General features: G+C 33.1%; 2 protein-coding genes and 1 pseudogene across 2 annotated transcripts; all 3 read left to right on the top strand.

The window, feature by feature from the left end:
* The first annotated feature begins 648 nt into the window (after positions 1 to 648).
* On the top strand, positions 649 to 1319 carry LOC123192125 (uncharacterized protein At4g18257-like). Its single transcript, XM_044604578.1, has 3 exons — positions 649 to 1004; positions 1056 to 1104; positions 1194 to 1319. Exons 1-3 carry the CDS (start codon positions 649 to 651, stop codon positions 1317 to 1319), a joined length of 531 nt encoding a protein of 176 aa, XP_044460513.1.
* An 8126-nt stretch (positions 1320 to 9445) lies between these two features.
* LOC123192795 (terpene synthase 10-like) lies at positions 9446 to 13843 on the top strand. The gene is made up of 7 exons (XM_044605460.1): positions 9446 to 9718; positions 9804 to 10056; positions 10650 to 11034; positions 12016 to 12234; positions 12314 to 12452; positions 13167 to 13415; positions 13517 to 13843. Exons 1-7 carry the CDS (start codon positions 9515 to 9517, stop codon positions 13829 to 13831), a joined length of 1764 nt encoding a protein of 587 aa, XP_044461395.1. The 5' UTR covers positions 9446 to 9514; the 3' UTR covers positions 13832 to 13843.
* A 689-nt stretch (positions 13844 to 14532) lies between these two features.
* Positions 14533 to 21251, top strand: LOC123192124 (annotated as a pseudogene).
* Positions 21252 to 21698: the final 447 nt, after the last annotated feature.

Raw genomic sequence — 21698 nt, 5'->3', positions numbered from 1 at the left:
AAACTAAGGGTAAAAATGAGTCTAAATTTATATAAAAACGATAACTCATTATTATATGATTGTGTAACTTTGAATTAAAGATAAAATAATATTCAATCACATGTATTATCATTTATATATAAATTTGTGTTCCTTAATTACACATATAATATTACTACTATAAAATACCCAATAGAGCTTGAAAGTTCTTATTCGGGATTGATTAATTCTTCTATTGGGGAATGGTAGCTATGAGCAAACTCGATCCCAATCTCTTTTCATTTTCCTGTTACCTGTAACCCGTCTTCCTTTAAACCAGCAAAATCCGATGATTTGACTTCCAAATGCATCCCAAGCGTCAACATCACCATTTCATCATTTCTTTCTTACACTTCTCTTTTAAGTTTCTGAGACAGAATTTTGCCAGTTTGATAAGGAAATTGTAAAATTAATCTTCTAAGGATGAACCGCAACCGTTAAGGGGTGTCTATAACATTTGCCCAACTCTAGATTTCCTATCCAAAAGGCATGTCGTTTTACTCAGCACGGCGGAGAAAAGAAATTACGAGAAAGAAGATTTAGCAGCAGCAAGAGCAGCACTTATCAATCAATTTCAATCCCGAATTGTCCGAATCAATTAAAGCTTCAATAGCCAAATTGGGGTCATTAATGGCGGAAGAACAAGAGAGAAAGAAGAGGGTTGTGGTTGAATCGCTGGTATGGCTAACGGAATCATCAATCATGTCCAAGAAACAACGCTCAATCGAAGGAGTGGATCCATCTTCTATCTTGGAACTCAAAGCCCAGCTCTATAAATCCCAGGAAGAATCCAAAAAGTCCAAAGAATTGAACGGTCATGATGTTGAGGTCCACTGCGCCAAGAAGAAGATTACCTCACGTGATTCCTTCTCCTCCAAGAACTCCGGCGTCGAAGGCCGCCCTCTCAAATACCTTCCTTTCCCTTTCTGGGTTTTCATTGAATTGCTTAGATTAGCTCAGTTTCAGGCTTCAAAAAATTACCACTTGTGCTTACACGTGCAACTTGGGTATGCTTGTTGTATTGTGTATTAATGAAGGGACAAGCTTGAGTTGAAAGCGGTGAAGGATGGGTCGGCAGGCTATGCGGTACTGGAGAAGAAGGCTAGGAAGAATTGTCGGATGAGTAAGAGAAGGAGAAGTATTGTGTGGACTTTTTTCGTAAGGGTATGGAACAGGAAACAGGGCAGCCTCCTCAAGCTGGTGATGTTTCTGTCCCCTCAGCAGCACAAGACGAAGCAAGTGAGAATGATGCTCCTACCATCCAATTTTCTTCGACTTCTTTACAACTTCCAAGAGAATAACCTAATAGAAGACTTAATGGTTAATTGGAAGAATTTATTTTGTGAAAGATCAGAATTTGATTAATATGATCTTTTTTTTAAATTAAAAACTTAATTTGAGATTGGATAATAAGGTGTTATAATATGACGAATTTTAAATTATCTATTACAGTAACCGTGATTTACCTGTCCTCATTAAAAAAAAAAATTAATTAAGAATATTAAACAAAATAAAAGCAGAAGTTGCTTTCAGCAATATGAAGAGAAATGATTACTTTGCATGTTCTCAAATTTTGTTTTCACTTGGTTGACAGACTTGAATGCGGTTCAGTGTTCATATAAATTACTAAATTCAATCAGACAGATGTTGACTGGAGCTTTCTGGCCCCTTCAAAAAACTATTCATTTTCATTATAACGCAAAGGCTGTCATTACTGCGACTTCTAATGTTTGAAATATATTATCCCTTTCATTGGATTAAAGCTTTCAACATGTCTTAATCCGAATCTCTTTTCAGGATATCGATCTTTCGTCTTTTTGAGTCTTTCTCACAATTTTCATTTGCATGGAAACACCTGTTAATTTTGTGCATAATCTTGCCAAAGTTTAAATTTCAATAATTTCAGTGACCAGAAGGGAAATTTCAATTTATGTAATAGTGATGATTATAAAAGAATTTTATCTCTGTATGAAGCCACTTTTCTATTGAAAGAGAAAGAGGGTAAAATGTTACATTTTGTTAGAAATTTGACAACCTTTTACCTGAAGGAGTATATCAAGGACAAGGTAGGTGAAGATGAATATATTTTCAAATTAGTGAAGCATGCACTGGAGCTTCCACTGCATTGGAGGGTGCCAAGGGTGGAGGCTAGGTGGTTTATCAATGAATATGAGACGAGACATGACTTCAACCCCATCTTGCTTGAGCTTGCTAAACTCCATTTCAATACACTACAAGTAACGTACCAACAAGATCTTAAATATGTGTCAAGGTAAGTGGCTAAAGTGTTTATACATGCCAATTTGAGACCCAAATATGCAGTGACAAAGAGCATTGTACTTGATCTAGCTTACATTTTTATGTTGATATTTTGGAAATAAGTGGAAGATAATTAGCAACTCTCATCTTGAACAAGTATGACAGATATATTAGGTATATATGAACATCCCACTATATTTGAGAATGATAAAATAATAATAGTTAAATAGTCTTGTGACAAAATATGTATCTAAAATGAATAATATTCTAATGATATGACTAAGTAAAGTTGAAAATGGTAAATCTCTTAAAATTGTGCGTTTTGATGGGCCGTGCTAGCCCATGATACAATGGGTTGAGTTCTAATGGGCCTTTTTGCAAGTTGACCCACAAAAATTTATTTTTAATTTTTAAAAATTTTTCAAGTCATATCATGCCAAATTTTAGACCCAAATATGGATGAAGATGAACAGAGATTGGCTTGAAAATCCTCAGTTGTCGAGAACTTTGATTGAAATTGCAATGGACCTGGGCAGAATGTCTTAGTGCATGTACCAGCATGGAGATGGGCATGGGATTGAAGTCGCCCATCTTTACAATGTTACATGCATGAAACTGGAGCGTGTGAAGAAGATGGTCGAGAACACATAGGAGAAATGGTTGCTGCGACATGGATGAAGATGAACAGAGATCGGCTTGAAAATCCTCAGTTGTCGAGAACTTTGATTGAAATTGCAATGAACCTGGGCAGAATGTCTCAGTGCATGTACCAGCAAAAGCCGCCAGACAAGAGACCATGTATTATCTGTAGAAAGCAAAAGCTCATGCTAAATGACACAAATGGTGTATTTAGTTTAAGTAATATTTTATTATTAAAAATAAAAAATTATTTAAAATATTATTAGATTTAAATTTTTATTATTTTTGATAAAAATTGGTAAACATTCTCATTTTAAAGATTTAATAAGTAATAACAGAATAGTAATAAAATTAATATTATCTTAATAATTTTTTAATACTAAAATGAATATAATAATTATATTATCTTTTATATTATTTATCATATCATTATTAGTAATATTAAAGTGAATGTGGTAATCATACTAAAGTGAAAGGATCACTTTAGATTTTTATTATACTTTGGATGGGAATAAGTGTTTTTGCCTTTCACTAAATAATAATGTGTGATTTAAATTAATATATTATTTAACTAAGTAACACGTGATTTACATTGAATTTAATACACTATAAAATAATATTGTGTAATTGAAATTAATAAATTATTTAATCTTACTAACATATGATTTACATTGAATTCAATATTTTATAAAATAATATCGTGTGATTAAAATTAATGTATTATTTAATTTTAGTGACATGTGATTTACGTTGTGAGACTTTCGGAAAAATTACCCAACATGAGTCATTTTCTTTTCCTGTTTGGAAAAATTAATTTAAAAAAAAAAAATCCCAGCCGCAGCTTGGCACGTTTCCATAAAGTTATTCTATATAAAGAGCCACATTGAGTACTTGGACCGAATGGGGCAAATCTGTGTTTGAGCTTTCAGGCACGCGTCTGTTTGCACTATTGGTCTGATGTGATCAACCTTCCTCATCCTGTTTCATTTTTTTATCCAACAATTTTTGAGGTTTTAGGCACAACACTACCAAAGGCCTTGGTACTGTGGAGTTCTTTGTAAATTTTTATATATAATTGTGTGTAACCGAACTCTGGTCTTCTTGAGTTGGGCTTGAAGTATAAATGGACACTCCTTTGTTAGTGGTAATAGATTCTTTAGAATAATGGACTGGCTACAAGAATTATCCGGCGAAATCGGATAGACTTCCTCTACTTAAAAAAAAAAAAAAAAAAGAAGATAAATAATTACTTTGCATGTTATTAGTACGGCAATCTCATCCCATGTTCTCAAATTTTGTTTTCACTTGGCTTACAGACACTTGAGTGCGGTTCAGTGTTCATGTTTATATAAATCTTTATTCATATCAAGATTACTAAATTCAATCAGACATATATTGACGGCTTACCAAATCTGTGATTATCAGGTTTCTGGACCCTTCAAAAAATTACTCATTTTCATTATGCCATTACTGTGACTTTTAATGCTTGAAATATATAATATCCATTTCATTGGATTAAAGTTTTCAACATGTCTTAATCCGAGTCTCCTTTCAAGATATCAACCTTTCATCTTTTTGTGTCTTTTCTGCAATTTTTCAATTGCATGGAAACACCTGTTAGTTTTGTGCATAATATTGCCAAAGTTTGAATTATGTACCCCTAGCCTAGAGTCTAGTTAAATAATTGTGATTTTAAGCATTGTTTTCAGATCCAGACTTGGTCTTGATCTAATTAGGGGGTCAATATGTATGAGTATCTTCATATTGTTTAACAATAATAATAAAAGATTGGGTAAATAGTTTATAAACTTCTAACTTGTAAAAACACGTTTTTCAGTTGTAAAGTTAAAAAAACAAAATCGTAATAAATTATATATTCAAAGTAGATTATTGAATCACAACAAAACTAATAAGGTAAACCAATTTGTTAAAAGAGGTACATGGGCTCAAAAGGTTGATGTTTTTGTCCAATCCCACAAGAGTTGATGAGATTACCACCTTTTCTTCCCATATTCATCACGGTGTTTGGAATCATATAATATTTGTTGAAGCAATCCACAATTTAATTCTCTCTAGTCTATAGTATTAGATATCTTCATTTTTGATAAATCTCCAAGCTATAGCACATGAATTTATACTTATTATAGCACTTTCTCCGATCTTGGACTTATTATTAATTGGTGTTAGGGTGAGACTCATATGCTTCCACTTTTTACAGATCATTATTTACTTCATTATTGTCTTATTCAATCCATTCATATTAAATTATTAATAGGGATGAATTTGATCAAATTGATTTAGATCAAACTCACGGTTGGGCTTGAGCTCTCTAGCTTAATTCGCATTTGACTTGTTTGTCTATTCAATAATATTATTTATTCTGTTGGCAATGTTATTCACGACATTGTTTCCGTAGAAAAATTAATTAAAATTTAAATATGAAATATGGTATTACATCTCAATGACATGCAAGTATTGGACATGTATAATACATAAGTCTATTAATTCTAATTAGTGTTCACTATATAGCCACCAATTAACTTTCTTTCTGATGATCATCGACTTTATGTTTATGAAACCAAAAAGCCTAGCAATGTCAACCCCACATCCTTGAAAAATCTGTGGATTATTAACAATTCAATATTCATTCCCAAGAGTGGATTCAATTTGAGTTACTTGAACTCGGATAAATGTTTAGCTCAAATGAATTGAATTTAAACTGTAAAATTTTAGCTTGAATTTGTATTGACTCGAACCCTCTTGTTACGTTAGCGTCACTATATTAGAAAACTTACTAATTAACAATTTTTCTTCTTCTTTAAGATAACAAATTTTTCTCCAATAATTTAAATAATATTATGAATTTAAACTGAATTTGAGCTAACTCTTGTTAGAGTACGGTAGAGCACCCCTAACAACCACTGTAGCCACAAATCTACAACTAATGCAAGATTGTATCTTAGCAAAGAGAATAATGAAAAAAAAGAAGAAAGACTTGTAACTTGTAGCCTTTTTTTAATATTCTGTAATCATAGCACACTGACTTCTTTATGCCAAAAGATGATGCATTTTATGGATTGCTAGAATAAATAACTCTTTTCTCAATTTATATCTCATATCGTTAAAAGATAATAACAAAAGATTGATTAAAGAGCATATGTGCTATTTTTTTTGTGTTACAAAGACCAAAGGATAATATCATTACCGTGAACTGATTTATTTAACCAAAATGTTACAGCATTTCTATCATTTAGTCTTGAATCAAAAGAAAAGGCAGTGATCATGTTGTTTTTTAATTCAATCTATTACTGCAGAATCTTGCTTTATGAATTTTTAATATTTTTAACGATGATAGTCGATGCAAAACTGCATCTCAAGTTGGTCATTCTTGGCTATTCAATAATGTCTTTTTTTCTTTTATTGTTTTTACAGACACTTTCAGTGGTTCTGGGGACAACTGGAGCTGTCATGTTCATCAAAAACCTCGAGAATTCGGTTGATAACAATCACCAAATTTTGGGTCTAGCGCTTTATGGAGCCATGTGGGTTCAAGCCTTGATTGGATTCTTCAGGCCTCCTGGTCATTCATTAAAGAATTCCATTTTGATTCAAAGTGATATTGTAAATACTGTTTCTCTTGAGATTCCATATATGTGGGGAATTAAGTTGGATTTGGTTATATAAGTATGAGAAAAATCTTATTCCTTGAGCTGGTTTTTGGGAAGAGGAGACCCCATAACACTTTGATGGTGGTCTAACATTTGGTGTCAAGTCTCGAAATTTGGAATAATTTTAGGGAAATTGAAATTTTTACCACTATTTTAATGCGTGTATACAAAAATGTCATCTATTCTAAAGCTTAAACAAATATACCACAACAATAATCAACTTTTCCAAAATACCCCTCTTCTTTCTCTTCTTCTCTGTAACTTTTTTCTCTCTTCTTCCTCTTCTTTCAAAGTGATAAAAGAATCATGTGGAAAATAGAATAAATGCTTCAAAAACAAAAGAAGAAAGGAAAAAATTAAAAAAAGAAATAGATTTTAGATTAAGAATTCTTTACTGAAAAAAAAAGTTAAAAAGGTTGGCAGAAAAAAAAAAACTGGTTGGCGGACCTATGGAACCTTATTATATAGATTTCAGATTTCAGAATAAAATAGATATTTAATTTAAAAAAAAAAACTAGAAAAAAAATTAAAAAGAGTTGGCATGGGTTGGCCACACGCCAACCTCAAAAACATTAAAACAAGCTAAGGGTTGGCGTCACCTCAAAAATATTAAAAAGACAAAGAGTTGGCGTCACCACGCCAACCCTTTATGATATAATTATATTATATTAAATTATAATATAATGTTATTATATTATATTATAATATAATATATTTTATATAATATAATATAATATAATATATTATATTATATATATATATTATTATATTATATATATATATAAAATATAACAAAGGTTGACGCCAACCTTTATATATTATAATATTATAATATATTATAGATTATAATATATATATATATAAAACAAAGGTTGGCGTCTGCGGCCAACCCTTATATAATTAAGGAAGGGTTGGCGTACGCCAACCCTTATTTTTCAGTTAACGTCAAGTTTTTTTTACGTTTTTTTTTAGTGAAATGTAAATTTTTTTTCAGTTTAAATCCTCAAATGTTAATTTTTTATTTTTTTCAGTTAAATCTTATTAAATGATCTTCTTTGATTGTCATATCTTTCAAGATATAAAGTGGATGTGGTTGAATTTTTTTGGGTTGCTCTTTTTTTTTGGTTATCCTTACTTTAAAGAATTCAATATTTTCCTTCCTTCTTTTGTTTTTGAAGATAAAGAAGAAGAGAGAGTGATTCATTTATCACTTTGAAAGAAAAGGAAGAAGAGAGAAAAAAGTTGCAGGGAAGAAGAGAGAGAATATCTGCATGAAAGATTAAAGAGGGGTATTTTTGGGGAAGTTGGTTATTATTGTGGTATATATGTTTAAACTTTAGGATATGTGGCATTTCTGTATACACGGAATAAAATAGTGGTAAAAATTTCAATTTCCCATAATTTTATCTAAATTGTCCATTTGGAGTTTGAACTTCGTAATCCAAAGGCCCAATTGAAGGGTGATTGCTTCTTACTTTCTCATTTAAAAGGCTAAGATGAAGGGAAAGTTTGGCCATTTTACTCCTTGATTGGCCTACTTAGATGAGGGTAGGATAGGATTTGAGCTAAGTCAACCACAAACATGTGCTGACTCGAGTTTGACTCATATCTTAAATTGTCACTTCAAATTGGAATTTGTTTGAATTGTTCAGAGATGTCATTGAAGGTTATCAATAAAACATATAGTGTTATTGACAGAATAAATAATATTATTAATAAAATAAACAATATCATTAAAAGAGGGTTTTAATTGAACTAAAGTTAAGTTATCAAATTAAAGTCTAATTTGAATTTGACTCAAATCAAGCCAAACACTGAGCAAATAGCTCACTCAATTTGAATCCAGCAATAATTGAGGAGGAGATTATTGTTGATAACACCCATGTGATTAAGAGAGGATAATTGAAAATTGCATATTAGTTGAACTAATTTTTGGGGTGAGAGAGACTCGATAATACTTTTGAAGGTGGCCAAGATAGATTAATGGTAATTTACCTCATAATCTCTGTTTTTGTGCAGAGGAAATGTAAGAAGTACATGGTACTTCCTGCATTGGTTATTTGGAACAACAGCTTCTCTTGTAGGGATCATCAACATCTACACAGGTTTAAAAGCTTATCATGATAAAACATCGAGAAGCACTGCAATTTGGGCTATACTTTTCACGGCTGAGATCTGTTTCTTGGCTTTCTTTTATCTCTTACAAGACAAATGGGATTACATGCAGAAGTGAGGTCTCATTTTAGGCAATAATATTGAACCAGCTCCTTTCATGTGGTTACTCAGAGAGAAAATGAAAAGGTGCTGCCGCCAGAACCATGTGGAAAACGCAACGCATTGAGGAATTTGTTTGACTAGCTTGGCTTATTTTTTAATGATCTGTGAGGGAATATTAGTATGAAAGAATAATACTTTCTGTATGAATTTTTTTTTTTACTAATATGTATAAATAATTTGGCATAACTGTGGTGATTGGGTAATTCGAGAATGTTCACATCTCCGGGATAACAATATCTTTTAGGATCGACTATTTCGATAGCCTCTATCATTGTTTTTTGGCATGACTAATAAAATTGGTTGTACACAATATGAGACAAAATAATGATCTGTTAGATAATAAATTTATTAAAATTAATATATTATTTAATGTAGTAACATGTGAGTCACGTTATGATTTAGAAGTCCAACAGTCCCATCCCTCTATATCAATTGTTGAAAATGGATTGCATACGCCATTTTTCCAGTAAAATGTCTAACCTGAGTCATTTTCTTTTCCTGTTCGGAAAAAATTAAAAAAAGTTATGATCAGCAGCTTGCCACGTCTCCGTGAAGTTTTTCTATATAAAGAGCCACATTGATGAGTTCATTCCCAAGTAACTGAAAAAACTTGAACCTTCTTAATAGTGGCTCTTTATTATCCGCTTGCTTTAATGAATCCTGCATCCACTCTCACCAGATTGCTTCCAAGAAGTTGCAGCGTAGTCGGAACATCCAGCAGCAATTCGGTGGTTCCAGGCAGAGTCCAATGCAGCAGTGCCGCCAAACTGTCAGATGAAGCCATTGTTAGGCGATCAGCAAATTACCAACCTACCATTTGGGGAGATGATTTTGTTCAATCACTGAAGAGCCATGTGGTTGGTAGCGTATAATTGTAAAACTACAGTAGTAATTTTAGAGTTTTACTATGGCCTGTAATTATAATTTGTGTACATCGTGTAGGGAAAATCATCAGAGGAACGGGCTGAAAAGCTGAAGGAAGAAGTGAGGCTGACGCTTGATAGTGCGGTGGATTCTGTACAGCAACTGGAGCTCATTGATGTCTTACAAAGACTTGGATTATCTTATCAGTTTGAAGATGAGATAAAGAGAATTCTCGATAGGGTCTACAAGAACAAGCATAAACAAGATAGTTTATATGCGGTAGCTCTGGAGTTTAGACTCCTAAGACAACATTACTATGATGTTTCTGCAGGTAATTCAGAGCCTATAAAGGAAATTAAGTTGGACAGGGTAATGCATATTTAAATAATTAACTACGGTGGGAACTGTAAAGTATCCCACACTGTGAATTAAGTTGGGTGTGGTTATATAAAGTGTGGGGAAAAGTCTTATCCCTTAATACAAGTCAAACCTTAATGGATATATAAAGTGAATGGAAAAGTCTTGCTCTCACGTTAATGTGTGTGATTCTTGATAAAATCTCATCTCATCTGGGACTTGGCTGAACCCAAGGTCTTATAGGGGATGGGACTCACGAACTTTGATAAAATCTCATCTTGTCATCTAGGATTTGGATGAGTTTATGTTGTCGTTTAGGAATTTTGAACTTTGATAAAATCTCATCTCATCACCTACGATTTAAAGATTGTTGAGTTTGTTATGAATGACGTTAGACTAATAGTAAATTAGGTAGATTTTTGGTGGTAGAGAAACAATAACACTAGTGACACTCCAACAATAACTTTTCTAATAATTCTGTAGCTTGAGTTTGTATCACATACAATAATACTGATTCTAAGAGATATTCTAACTAACTAACATTGAAATTGCGTCTTCTTTTTGCAGAAGTTTTCAATGGTTTTAGTGATGAGAAGGGAAGCTTCCATTCATGTGGTAGTGATGATTGTAAAGGAATTTTATTTCTGTATGAAGCTGCTTTTCTATTGAAAGAGGAAGAGAGTAAAATGTTCCATTCTGTCAAAAATTTTGCTGCCTCATACCTGAAGGAGTATATCAAGGACAAGGTAGGTGAAGACGAATATATTTCCAAATTAGTGAAGCATGCACTGGAGCTTCCACTGCATTGGAGGGTGCCAAGGATGGAAGCTAGGTGGTTTATCGATGTATATGAGACGAGACATGACTTCAACCCCATCTTGCTTGAGCTTGCTAAACTCCATTTCAATACACTGCAAGTAATGCACCAAGAAGATCTTAAATATGTGTCAAGGTAAGTGGCTAAACTGTTTATATATGCCAATTTGAGACCTAATTATGTAGTGACAAAGAGCATCATACTTGATCTAGCTTACATTTTCACATTTTTATTGTGGAAATAAGTGGACATTAATCGACAAATCTCAGTCGGAACAAGTATGAGAGATGCATTAGGTGAAGAACCCATAATATTTGGTAGTCAGATAATATGTGATTGAGTATGTATTCACAACGAATAATATTTTAATGTTGGTGGGCTAGGTAAGTTTGAAAAAGACAAATCCTACAAAATTGTGGGTTTTGGTTGGCTGTGCTTGCCTATGACACAATCTTAACAAGTCTTGCATATAAAAATATATTTTTTATGTTTTAGAATTTTTCTGAGTCATGTCATGCCAACTTGTAGTTCTTCTCATGACATCTCGACACAACTTGTTATGTTTATAGGCCTTGCTTGAAAAAAATAGGGTAATCTCAACACAACCAACCATCAAATTTAGTCAACTAATAGGATCAGTATCTTGAGAAATACTCTTAGATCTACAAAGCTCAAAAGAACTCTTTGGTATACAAATGCATCTCACATTGCATAATTAGTTAAATAAATTATAAATTTATAAATTGTCAATATGTGCTTTGAGTTGCAAACTTTAGAAGTAAAATCGTGATGAACTGTCTATTTAAAGTGTAATGGGTCAGGCAAATTGTGATAAACTATGTCTAAAGCACACTAAGTCGCACCATTGGACCAAGATCTTGTGCAATGGTCCTATATTGACAAAGCACCAATGAGATGTTGGGTATGTATAGAAACCCACATCGCCAGACTACGTATATATATGTGAGCTTATAAACTTTGCAAAACTCGAAAACAAATTATGATAAATTGTGTCTAAATCGGAAATACGTTGACAGTGTGAACCAGGACATTACAATATTTATTTTCTCCCACCATTTCTTACATTGATATAACTATGTTTATTGTCCCATAAAGCTGGTGGAGGAATACAGGTCATGGAGAGAAGCTAAGTTTTGCACGGGACAGATTGCTGGTGAATTTCTTCTGGGCTTTGGGGCTAAAACCCGAGGCCCGCTTTGGATACTTCAGATGGATGTTGACGAAGGCGGGTGTTCTGGTAACAACAATTGACGATGTTTATGACGTTTATGGTACAATGGACGAACTGGAACTCTTCACACATGCCATTGAAAGGTTAGTCGTTCATATATATTTAGCCCAACAGTTTGATATTGCAGACATGAATTTCACTGAAATTTGCTCTATAATTTAGATGGGACGTCAATGCAATGGAGCAGCTTCCAGATTTTATGAAGATTTGTTATCTTGTTCTCCTCAATTTCGTAAACGACATGGCTTTGCATGTTCTCAAAGTGCACGGAGTTGACATTATTCCTTGCCTTAAGAAAGCGGTAATTCAACCCATCCTGCCAAAGCACGAGATATTATGTGAATGAGTATCTCACAAAGTTTGGGAATAATATAAGAAAAATTGGTTTGTCAAGTCGCTTTTTAAGTTGTAAAACGGCGAACAATATCTTGAGTGAGAGTTAGGGTAGAGTTGGATCTGAATTGAACTGACTCAATCTTAAAAATTAGTTTGGTTTAATTCGATTTCGTTTGAATTTATTTAAATCGAACTTGAGACAAATTTAAGTTATAGGGAGTGCGGTTCATGAATCAGGTGATAAATCAATTTGGTTTGAATTTAGCTCACGGTTTGATTTTAGTTATATTTAACAATTGTCAAAATGATGTTATTTCGTCTATTATTAGGTAAAATAAAGTTTTTTTATCATTGAACCGAGAATTCAAACCGTAAAATCAAGTTGAGTTACAAACTTCCACTTTAGGGATTGAGTTGAACTCAAACTATTCTTATTTTTAATTCAACAAACTCTGATTAATTTCATTTTTATTCCAACCTAGCTCAAACTACAAGATCTTTATACCGGCTCAATTTAAATCCATTGTCAAAATGCTTAAAACCATGATGAACTATGTTTATAAAGCGATCAAGATCTTAATGGGCCGAGTTCCTTGACCAACATGTTACGTTTACAAAATTTTCATGTCATGATTTCTTAAGTTATTCGTGTAATTAATGTTATTGCGAATTGATTCAGTGGACAGATTTATGCAAAATCTATCTATTGGAGGCAAAGCGGTATCATAGCGGACACATCCCAACCCTTGCAGAATACATGAACAATGCATGGATTTCCGTAACGGGTCCTCTGCTTCTAGTGCATGCTTATTTTCTCGATACAGATCCACTTACAAAGGAGGCCATAGAATGCTTGGAAGAATATAGCAATATAATCTGTTGGTCATCAACGATTTTAAGACTTGCAAATGACTTAGGAACATCATCGGTGAGCTGAGCAACACCACAACCTCTGCAATTGATTTTAAGCAAAAACAGTAAGTTTATATGATAAACTGTAATTTTCTTTTCATGTTATTTGTGATTCAGGACGAATTGGAAAGAGGAGATGTCGCTAAATCTATACAATGTTACATGCATGAAACTGGAGCGTCCGAGGCGGATGGCCGAGAACACATAGGAGAGATGATTGCTGCGACATGGATGAAGATGAACAGAGATCGGCTTGAAAATCCTCACTTGTCGACAACTTTCATTGACATTGCAATGAATCTGGGCAGAATGGCTCAGTGCATGTACCAGCATGGAGATGGGCATGGGATTGAAGTTGGTCAGACCAGAGATAATGTATTATCTGTGCTAGTAAATCCTATTCAGATTCAATCTGTTGACAGCAGTGAATGATGCTAAATGACACAGTGAATGTAAAATCAATAAAACTATATCAGAAATTAATAAAACAAAGTGTATAAATAAGTATAAATTTATACACAAGCGATAGCTTATCATTATATAATTGTGTGATTTTGAATTAAAAATAAAATAATATTTAATCAAATGTATCATCATTTATGTGTAAATTTGTGATCATTGATTGAACACGTAATTTTACTAATATTAAATACCCAGTAGAGTTTGAAGGTTCTTATTCGGGATTGATTAATTCTTCTATCGGGGAATGGTAGCTATGAGCAAACTCGATCCGAATCTCTTTCCATTTTCCTGTTACCTGTACCCCGTCTTCCTTTAAACCAGCAAAATCCGATGATTTGACTTCCAAATGCATCCCAAGCGTCAACATCACCATTTCATCATTTCTTTCTTACACTTCTCTTTTAAGTTTCTGAGACAGAATTTTGCCAGTTTGATAAAGAAATTGTAAAATTAATCTTCTAAGGATGAACCGCAACTGTAAAGGGGTGTCTATAACATTTGCCCACCTCTAGATTTCCAATCCAAACGGCATGTCGTTTTACTCAGCACGGCGGAGAAAAGAAATTACGAGAAAGAAGATTTAGCCGCAGCAAGAGCAGCACTTATCAATCAATTTCAATCCCGAATTGTCCGAATCAGTTAAAGCTTCAATAGCCAAATTGGGGTCATTAATGGCGGAAGAAGAAGAGAGAAAGAAGAGGGTTGTGGTTGAATCGCTGGGATGGCTAACGGAATCATCAATCATCCCCAAGAAACAACGCTCAATCGAAGAAGTAGATCCATCTTCTATCTCGGAACTCAAAGCCCAGCTCTATAAGTCGCAGGAAGAATCCAAAAAGTCCCAAGAATTGAAAGGTCCTGATGTTGAGTTCCACTGCGCCAAGAAGAAGATTACCTCACGGGATTCCTTCTCCTCCAAGAACTCCGGCGTCGAAGGCCGCCCTCTCAAATACCTTCCTTTCCCTTTCTGGGTTTTCATTGAATTGCTTAGATTAGCTCAGTTTCAGGCGTCAAAAAATTACCACTTGTGCTTACACGTGCAACTTGGGTATGCTTGTTGTATTGTGTATTAATGAAGGGACAAGCTTGAGTTGAAAGCGGTGAAGGATGGTCGGCAGGCTATGCGGTACTGGAGAAGAAAGCTAGGAAGAATTGTCGGATGAGTAAGAGAAGGAGAAGTATTGTGTGGACTTTTTTCGTAAGGGTATGGAACAGGAAACAGGGCAGCCTCCTCAAGCTGGTGATGTTTCTGTCCCCTAAGCAGCACAAGACGAAGCAAGTGAGAATGATGCTCCTACCATCCAATTTTCTTCGACTTCTTTACAACTTCCAAGAGAATAACCTAATAGAAGAGTTAAGGGTTAATTGGAAGAATTTCTTTTGTGAAAGATCAGAATTTCACTAATATGGTTTTTTTTTTTAAATTAAAAACTTAATATGTGATTGGATAATAAGGTGTTATAATATGACGAATTTTAAATTATCTATTACAGTAACCGTGATTTACCTGTTCTCATTAAAAAAATAAATTAATTAAGAATATTATAACGCAAAGGCTGTCATTGCTGCGACTTCTAATGTTTGAAATATATTATCCCTTTCATTGGATTAAAGCTTTCAGCATGTCTTAATCCGAACTAGGTCTTGATTTGGTCAAAGGGTCAGATTGAGAGTTTTCTAATTAGATCAATGATAAGATTGGTTAACTATTTAAAAGAAAGTTTATAAAAACATTCAAATTAGTTTTGTTCGTTTAATCATTAAATATATAATCTGAAATTGCATTTGATCAAAATTAAATTTTTTAATAACACGCATAATAATATTTATTTATTTACGGTAGTGTGGAGTTTGATTAGATTGATCAAGTAAATGAATTTAACGAAAAATACTTAAAAAGAAAAAAAATTGATCAAGATTCAAACTGAACATGAGTCACCAAAAGGCTGGTTTAATCGTCGGTTTGATATAAGTTTCAAAATCATGATTTTAAGAAGTATGTGTGAAGCAATGATGTAATTAAGCTATAATACAAGGGTTATAGAGATCTACCTCGGAGATCTGATTTGTGTCACTATCATAAATATAAAGATATCAATTGCATATGGAAACAATTTCGAATTATTTGTCTGATCTCAATGTAGCATTGCGTCATGTGTGCATGCTCTTATCTAGGCCCACAATTAGTATTTAAAAAAAAAAAATTTCATGCTCTAAGATTAATTCATGAAGCTTCTGTAAAGTCATCTTAATGCATTGGTCATGGGCAATGTTTCTATATATATACCTGTATTAGTTTGGTATAGCTTACCTTGTATACATACAATAACTATCATATCGTAACATTCTTATGTAAATTTTATATTGATAAATGATAAAATACAAGATAGATATTATATGTGTATGAATATCTCTGTATCGTTTGACAATAATAATAAAAGACTGGTTAAATAGTTTGATAGAGCTTCCAAACTATTAAGATATAATTTAGATTATAAAATGTAAAAACAAAATTATAATGTATTATATCTCTAAAACAAACAACATCTTAACGACAAATTAGACTACTAAATCAAGAAAAACAAGGTAAACTGATTTATAACTCTGTTTCCAATTTATTCTCTCAATGATTTTATCGATTCTTACTAACTTTCTCTTATAGGTTTTGACATAAAATTTTGCCGGTTTGATAAAGAAATTGTAAAATTAACATTCTAAAGATGAAGCAAATGTGAGGGGATATTTATGATATTATTCAAAGATATAGAACTTTCCCATAATTTTACTAATATTAGAAATGTCTATGTATTTACCCAACTATCCGTTTCCAATCCAAACGGCGTGTCGTTTTACACATCACTCCGGAAAAAGGAAATTACGAGAAAGAAGATCTAGCAGCAGCAGTAATTGGAACTCAAAGCCCGGCTTTATAAATCCTAAGAAGAATAAAAAAATTTCAAAGAATTGAACGGTCAGGATGTCGAGTTTCACCGTGCCTAGAAGAAGATTACCTCACGTGATTCCTTCTTCTCCCTGAACTCCGGCGTCGAAGCCCGCGTTCTCAAGTACCTCACGGGATGTATAAAATTGTACTAATGTTTGTTTCTTTGTCTATAAATGAAGGGACAATCTTGAGTTGAAAGCTTGTCCATTGGTGTTCAGGAAGGTTAGGCCACCAAGTAGGGAGCTTAAAACTACATACTAGGCAACGAGGCCCAACTTGTTTAGGTAAGTCAGATCATTTGATAATGGAGGAGTCCAGGACTATTGAGTTGGGCTTTAATTATAAATGGACACTCCTTTGTAAGTGGTGATAGATTCTTGAGAATAATGGACTGCCTGCAAGTAGGGATGGACTTGAGCCGACCCAGCTGGAGCTCAAACTCGGCTCAATCGAGTCCAAAACGAGCTGGGCTCGGCTGAGCTCGAGCTGGTTCTAGTTGACTCGATAGATTTTTTTTTTAAAATTTTTTATACAAAACGACGTCATTTTGAGCAATATATATTAAAAACGATGTCGTTTTGATAATGAAAACGAGCCGAACCGAGCCAAACTCGAGCCGGCCACATATGAACCGAGCCGAGCTCGAGCTTGCTGCGAGCCGAGCTTGGCTCGGCTCGAATCCAGCCCTGCAAGAATCATCTGGCGAAATGGGATAGAGTTTCTCTACTTAAAAAAAATGAAAAAAGATGAATGATTGCTTTGCATGTTATTAGTACGGCAATCCCATGTTCTCAAATTTTGTTTTCACTTTGTTTTACAGACGCTTGAGTGCGGGTCAGTGTTCATGTTTATATAAATCTTTATTCATACCTAGATTTCTAAATTCAATCAGACATATATTGACTGCTCACCAAATCTGTGATCATCAGGTTTCTGGTCTCTTCAAAAAATTACTCATTTTCATTATGCTATTACTGTGACTTTTAATGCTTGAAATATATAATATCCATTTCATTGGATTAAAGTTTTCAACATGTCTTAATCCAAATCTTCTTTCAAAACATCAACCTTTCATCTTTTTGTGTCTTTTCTGCAATTTTTCAATTGCATGGAAACAGTCCGTTAGTTTTGTGCATAATATTGCCAAACTTTGAATTATGTACCTCTAGTCTAGAGTCCAGTTAAAATAATTACGATTTTAAACATTGTTTTCAGATCCGGACTAGGTGTTGATCTAATTAAGGGGCTTGTATGTATGAGTATCTTTGTATTGTTTAACAATGATAATAGAAGATTGGGTAAATAGTTCAACTTTTAACTTGTAAAGACACGTTTTCAGTTGTAAAGTTAAAAAAATAAAACTGTAATGAATTATATATTCAAAGTAAATTATTGAATTACAGCAAAATTAATAAGGTAAACCATCTCGTAACAGTAAGCACATGGACTGAATTTAATATGAGCTACTTGAACTTGTATAAATGTTTAGTTCAAATGAACTGAATTCAAGCTATAAAATTTTAGCTTGAACTGGTATTGGCTCGAACCCTCTCGCTACATTAGTGTCACTATATTAGAAAATCTACTAGTCAACAATTTTTCTTCTTGTTTAACAATAACAACTTCTTCAATGATTTAAACAATATTATGATTCAAATTGAACTTGATTTAACCCTTATTAGAGTGCCGCAGAGCACCCCTAACAACCACGGTAGTCACAATTCTACAACCAATGCAAGACTGCATCTTAGCAAAGAGAATAGTTAAAAAAAAGGAAAAAGACTTGTAGCTCTTTTATATATATATATATATATATATATATATATATATATATATATATATATATATTCTGTAATCATAGCACACTGACTTCTTTATGCAAAAAGAAGATGCATTTTATGGATTGCTAGATAAATAACTCTTTTCTCAATTTATAAAGCTCGAATGTTCTTCTTGCCATCCGATAAAGTATACTGTATTCTAACCGGTCTTTCTCACTACATAAAGAATGTGAAAAATATTAAAAGCTGACTCTTTCTCTGCGATCAGTGAGGGAGAAACTAGATAATATTTCTTGGTTTCTGGTCTTCCTTCTTAATCTCTTGTGGAGAGTTTGAAGAATGCTAAAGTTTCATTCTTTAGCATCTTTTATTATTCCTTCATGTTATGTTATTCTTTTACCATTTGTTGGCTGCTCATCGCATGAAGAGTTCAGACAATTATCCAGCAATCACAAGATCATTAAAGAAGAAAATATGCCCGAGGTAACCAAATTTTGTTCAAGTATTTTGTACTTTTCATAACAGTTTAATTTCAACATTACATTTTTTACTTGCAGCTGAGTCCTCAGATGACATCTAATATCACAGTCCATGGCCTTCTCTTGTGGGCTTCAATGGGTTTTCTAATGCCTGTTGGGATTCTGACCATCAGAATGTCCAGTAAAAAGGAAACTGGAAGTAAAGAAGCTAAAGTGTTCTTCTATCTCCACATCATTTTGCAGGTACTCTCACTTTTTCTTCACTCTTCTAGCCTTCTTTTATTTTCATGGAGCAAAATTAGGAAAATAAATCTTGATATTGGTGTAATGCATCATTGAAACCACTTCGACTTTAATCATAGTGTCCATGTTCTTTATATTTCTTTTTCTCAAATAGCCTTCAACCGACCATAAGTAACACCGGACAAATTGCTGGTCAACAAAACATAAAAGATATGTTAGATATGTATATATATCTCATATCGCTAAAAGATGATAACAAAAGATTGATTAAAGAGCATATGTGCTATTTTTTTGAGTTACAAAGACCAAAGGATAACATCATTACCGTGAATTGATTTATTTAACCAAAATGTTACCGCATTTCTATTATTTAGTCTTGAATCACAACAAAAGGCAGTGATTGTGTTGTTTTTTCATTCAATCTATTACTGCAGAATCTTGCTTTCTTAATTTTTAATAGTTTGAACGATGATGGTCGATGCAAAACTGCATATCAAGTTGATCATTCTTGGCTATTCAATAATGTCTTCTTTACCTTTTAATGTTTTTACAGACACTTTCAATGTTTCTGGTGACAATTGGAGCTGTCATGTCCATCAAAAACTTCGAGAATTCGTTTGATAACAATCACCAAAAGTTGGGTCTAGCACTTTATGGAGCCATGTGGGTTCAAGCCTTGATTGGATTCTTCGGGCCTCCTAGGTAATTCATTAAAGAATTCCATTTTGATTCAAACTAATATTGTAAATACTGTTTCTCTTGAGATTCCATATACGTAGGGAAGTAGGTTGGATTTGGTTATATAAATATGAGAAAATTTTTATTCCTTGAGCTAGTTTTTGGGAAGAAAAGACCTGTAACATTTTTATGGTGGTATGACAATCGGTATCAAGTCTCAAGATTTGGAAAAATTTTATCTAAATTGTCCATTTGGAGTTTGAACTTGGTAACCCAAAGGCCCAGTTGAAGGGTGATTGCTTCTTGCTTTCTCGTTCAAAAGGCTAAGATGAAGGGAAAAGTTTGCCCATTTTACTCCTTGATTGGCCTATTCAGTTGAGGGTAGGGTAGGATTTGAGCTAAGTCAACCACAAATATGTGCTGACTCGAGTTTGACTCAAATCTTAAATTGTCACCTCAAGTTCGAGTTTATTTGAATTGTTCAGAGGTGTCATTGAAGGTTATCAACAAAACAAATAGTGTCATTTGACATAATAAATAATGTTACTAATAAAATAAATAATATCATTAAAAGAGGGTTCTAATTAAACTAAAGTTAAGTTACTAAACTAAAATTCTAATTTGAATTTGATTCGAATAAACCAAACACTGAGCCAAGAGCTAACTCGATTTTAATCTAGCGATAGTTAAGGAGGCGGTTATCATGTGATTAAGGGAGGATAATTAAAAATTGGATATTAATTGAACTAATTTTTGGGATGAGAGAGACTTCATAATACTTTTATAGGTGCCCAAGATATATTAATGATAATTTACCTCATAATCTCCGTTTTTGTGCAGAGGAAATATAAGAAGAAGTACATGGTACTTCCTGCATTGGTTATTTGGAACAACAGCTTCTCTTGTCGGGATCATCAACATCTACACAGGCTTAAAAGCTTACCACGATCGAGAAGCATTGCAATTTGGGGTATACTTTTCACGGCTGAGATCTGTTTCTTGGCTTTCTTTTATCTCTTACAAGACAAATGGGATTATATGCAGAAGCAAGGTCTCATTTTAGGCAATAATATAGAACCAGCTCCTTCTTCCTCCATTCAAGTGTTTACTCAGAAAGAAAATGAAAAGGTGCTGCCGCCAGAACCACGTGGAAATCGCAACGCATTGAGGAATTTGTTTGACTAGCTTGGCTTCTTAAATGTGGATTCATGGTTTTTTATAGCTTATTTTTTAATGATCTATGAGGGAAGATTAGGATGAAAGAATAATACTTTCTGTATAAATATATATATATTTTTACTAATATGTATAAATAATTTGGCATAACTATAGTGATTGGATAATTCAAGAATGTTCACATCTCTGGGATAGCAATATCTATTGGGATTGACTATTTCGATAGCCTTTATCATTGTTATTTGGCATGACTAATAGGATTGGTTGTACACAGTATGTGACGAAATAATAATGTGTTGTATAATAAATTTTTTTAAATTAATATATTATTTAATTTAGCAACATGTGAGTCATCTTATAATTTGATTTAATTTGAATATATTTCAATTCAACTACTCACTCATTTCATACACTGTACAAGATAGCATGTATTTACAGTGAGTGATGTGGGTAGTTGAAAGTACAAATTCAACTACTCATTTCATTCATTATATACAATCTTCCTCGTTTTATTTAGTTTTTATCAAATTTTAATA

Source organism: Mangifera indica, chromosome 12 (assembly GCF_011075055.1).
Source record: "Mangifera indica cultivar Alphonso chromosome 12, CATAS_Mindica_2.1, whole genome shotgun sequence".
NCBI classification, from domain to species: Eukaryota; Viridiplantae; Streptophyta; class Magnoliopsida; order Sapindales; family Anacardiaceae; genus Mangifera; species Mangifera indica.
Note: the sequence above shows the minus strand (reverse complement) of the source record. Positions and strands in the feature narration are given on the sequence as shown.